Source organism: Coptis chinensis, chromosome 1 (genome assembly GCF_015680905.1).
Source record: "Coptis chinensis isolate HL-2020 chromosome 1, ASM1568090v1, whole genome shotgun sequence".
Classification (NCBI taxonomy): domain Eukaryota; kingdom Viridiplantae; phylum Streptophyta; class Magnoliopsida; order Ranunculales; family Ranunculaceae; genus Coptis; species Coptis chinensis.
Window position 1 is genome coordinate 55,019,251 of NC_141456.1, and position 3,032 is coordinate 55,022,282.

At 41.2% G+C, this 3,032-nt stretch overlaps 1 protein-coding gene across 1 annotated transcript; it reads left to right on the plus strand.

Annotated features, from left to right (window-relative positions):
• Positions 1-2,099: 2,099 nt before the first annotated feature.
• Positions 2,100-2,549, plus strand: LOC147524592 (uncharacterized). Its single transcript, XM_086575377.1, has one exon. It carries the CDS (start codon positions 2,100-2,102, stop codon positions 2,547-2,549), a length of 450 nt encoding a protein of 149 aa, XP_086431503.1.
• The last annotated feature ends 483 nt before the right edge of the window (positions 2,550-3,032 follow it).

Here is a 3,032-nt window from a genome sequence, read left to right on the forward strand (position 1 = left end):
ATCTCTTCAACGAGTCATAGGACATCTTAATCCTGTAAGGCTATTTACAGATGTCCTCCCATCACGTGCTCAGACTGATTCTGCAATGGGTCATCAAAATGCAAGGTATTTAAATAGGCAATTATTTGTTACCTGTATGATCTTGACTTTTACAGTCAACTCTTACATGTATTCTCTACAGCGTATGCCCCCCCGAGTCTTCAACCTCATCATTTCTTCCTGCGATACCACATCCAACAACATCAAATGGTGCTTCAACATCGCATCACCAAAATGCAGGGTATACACCTGTTCTTATCGAAACATTGATCATTATTTGCATTTTCGTCTAATTTGTTGACGTGTTACCTTCATCTACTTTGCTGACACATTCGTTATTATGTAGACAACAACAATTTGATGGAAATGATGACATGACAGACGATGAAGATGATGTACTTCCTTCTAATGTTCTTAACCGTCCAATTGAACAAGGGCGTCACTCCTTAGGGGAAATGAATGTTCAGTGTCCTTTCTGCCATGCACTTCATTGGAAAGACGAACGGTTGAGTAGATCGTCGCTAACAAATCCTCGGTTTGGGACTTGCTGTTTGCAAGGAAAAATACAAATGCCTCCATTGTAGACATTGCCTGCTGCCCTCAAAGCTTTGTACGAGGGAGATGATAGCAAGTCAAAGTCTTTTCGAAAGTACAGAAGACAATACAATCAGGCGTTTGCATTTACAAGTCTAGGTGCTGATGAACGTGTCTTTGTTGGTCGAGGTCCACGACCTTTCACTATACATGGAGAACTATGGCACCGAACAGGAGCTCTTATTCCCGATCCAGGCAGACAGGCAACATACTCTCAACTCTATATTTATGATCCAAGTGCAGCATTGGATATTCGGCAGCTTTGGAATCCTAATCTGGATGTAGATGTTCTTCGAATCCTGCACGAAACTATGCTCCAATATAACCGTTTCTCTGACACTTTCCTACATGCATATGAGGTTCTTAGATCGGCTTCTGTTGGGAATGATGAAAATCTCAACATCCATGCTTATTTACATTACAGTGCGGCCACTGACAGACGCCGCTACAACTTGCCATCAGCTGATGAAATTGCGGTTATTTTACCCGGAGATGGCAGTGAGCGGGACAGTATGCGAAACATTGTGATTTATCTTAAAGGGGGAAATGAATTTGTTCATATCAGTGAATGTCATCCAGCATACTTACCTTTGCACTATGTGTTAATGTTTCCTCGTGGAGAGCTTGGGTGGTCACCAGATCTGAAGCGTTCGGACCCCTCAACTTCAACCACCACTGCTGACCGCCTCACACAGATGGACTTCTATTCTTACCTGTTGTTTCAGCGCCCCAACGAATATTCTTCTATTCTGCGAGGGAAAAAATTGTTTTAGGAATTCTTAGTTGATGCATGGGCTGCCACTGAAAGCGAAACGGTGAACGGATTACTTTGCACTGATTTAGGCAAGATGTGCCGTCTTGAATTATATCAAAATCTCACCGATGTCCCAAGAGAAACTTTAAATCCAAATCAAGTTGGAAGGCGTCGTTCTACCAAAGATCATCATCGTCGGCGAGTCAAGGCATATGTTTGAGATATTCCAGGACTCAATGTCTATAACTCGGTTCAACAACCATCCAGATATATTCCTCACCATGACTGTGAACCCACATTGGGAGGAAGTTATTAAGGCCTTGCAGAAGAACGAAACTGCTACTGATCGACCGGAAGTGGTAGCCCGTGTGTTTGAACTAAAGCGAAGAGCCTTAATGAGAGAGATCAGAGACAAGGGTGTGCTTGGTATTGCTGTTGCACATGTTTACACAATTGAATTTTATAAACGTGGTCTACCACATATGCACGCCCTTATATATCTTCGACATCAAGACTAGATTCGTGTGCCTGCTCAGGTTGACCGCATTGTTTGTCTTTGAATTTCCGATCCGGATCTTGAACTGAATTGTTTTAGATTGTTATCAAATGTATGGTTCATGGGCCATGTGGCTTAAAAAATCCAAGTTGTCCATGTATGGTAAATAGGTGTTGCAAAAGTCAATATCCCCGTGCTTTCGAAAATGTTATGACCATGGATAATACTAGATATCCTATCTACCATCGTCGTGACACTGGCAAGAAATATAATGTTAGAGGGCATGAAGTTGATAATAGAGATGTTGTTCCATACAATCCTTATCTTTCTAAGATGTTCGATTGCCATATTAATGTCGAAGTTTGTACCGGGATACGTTGTGTCAAATACATTCACAAGTACATATTCAAAGGACACGACAGGACAACAGTGATGTTCAATGACTTGGATGAGATGCAACAATATTTAGATGCACGATATATCGGGCCACCTGAAGCGGTTTGGAGGTTGTTCGGGTTTTCTCTTCACCAAGAAAAGCTGGCTGTTGTGAGATTGGCACTTCATCTCCCTGGAATGCACCGAGTAGTTTACAATCCTAATGAATCAACGGATGTTATTCTCTTAAGGGCTCAGCAACAAAAGTCAACTCTAACTGCATTTTTTTAGCAGTGTGCTTCAGATCCTGATACATGAGGGCTTACATATCAAGAATTTCCAGAACATTATGTTTGGAGTAAAAGGTGGCATAGATGGACAAAAAGGACTCAAGCACCTGCTATTGGCAGAATGTACTTTGCAAGTCCTAACTCTGGTGAGCGGTTTTATTTGCGGTTACTTCTAACGATTGTAAAAGGTCCACAGTCCTTTGATGATCTAAAGAGAATTGGAAATGGTCCTCCACTTCGTACTTTCAAAGAAGCGTGTGTTATGCGTGGACTTCTTGAAGACGACAGCGAATGGGTGCAATGTTTACAAGAGGCTGCAATTGATAAATCATAAAATTTAATAGTTTAGTCTACGTACGAAATGAACGATGAACTCAAAACGTAAGTAAACTAAAACTAATTTAATGTGTCTATATTTATCAAAGTTTCAACTCTCAATTCTATCGAAATAGCGTGGAGTAACAAATTCGTTCCACTCCTAGTT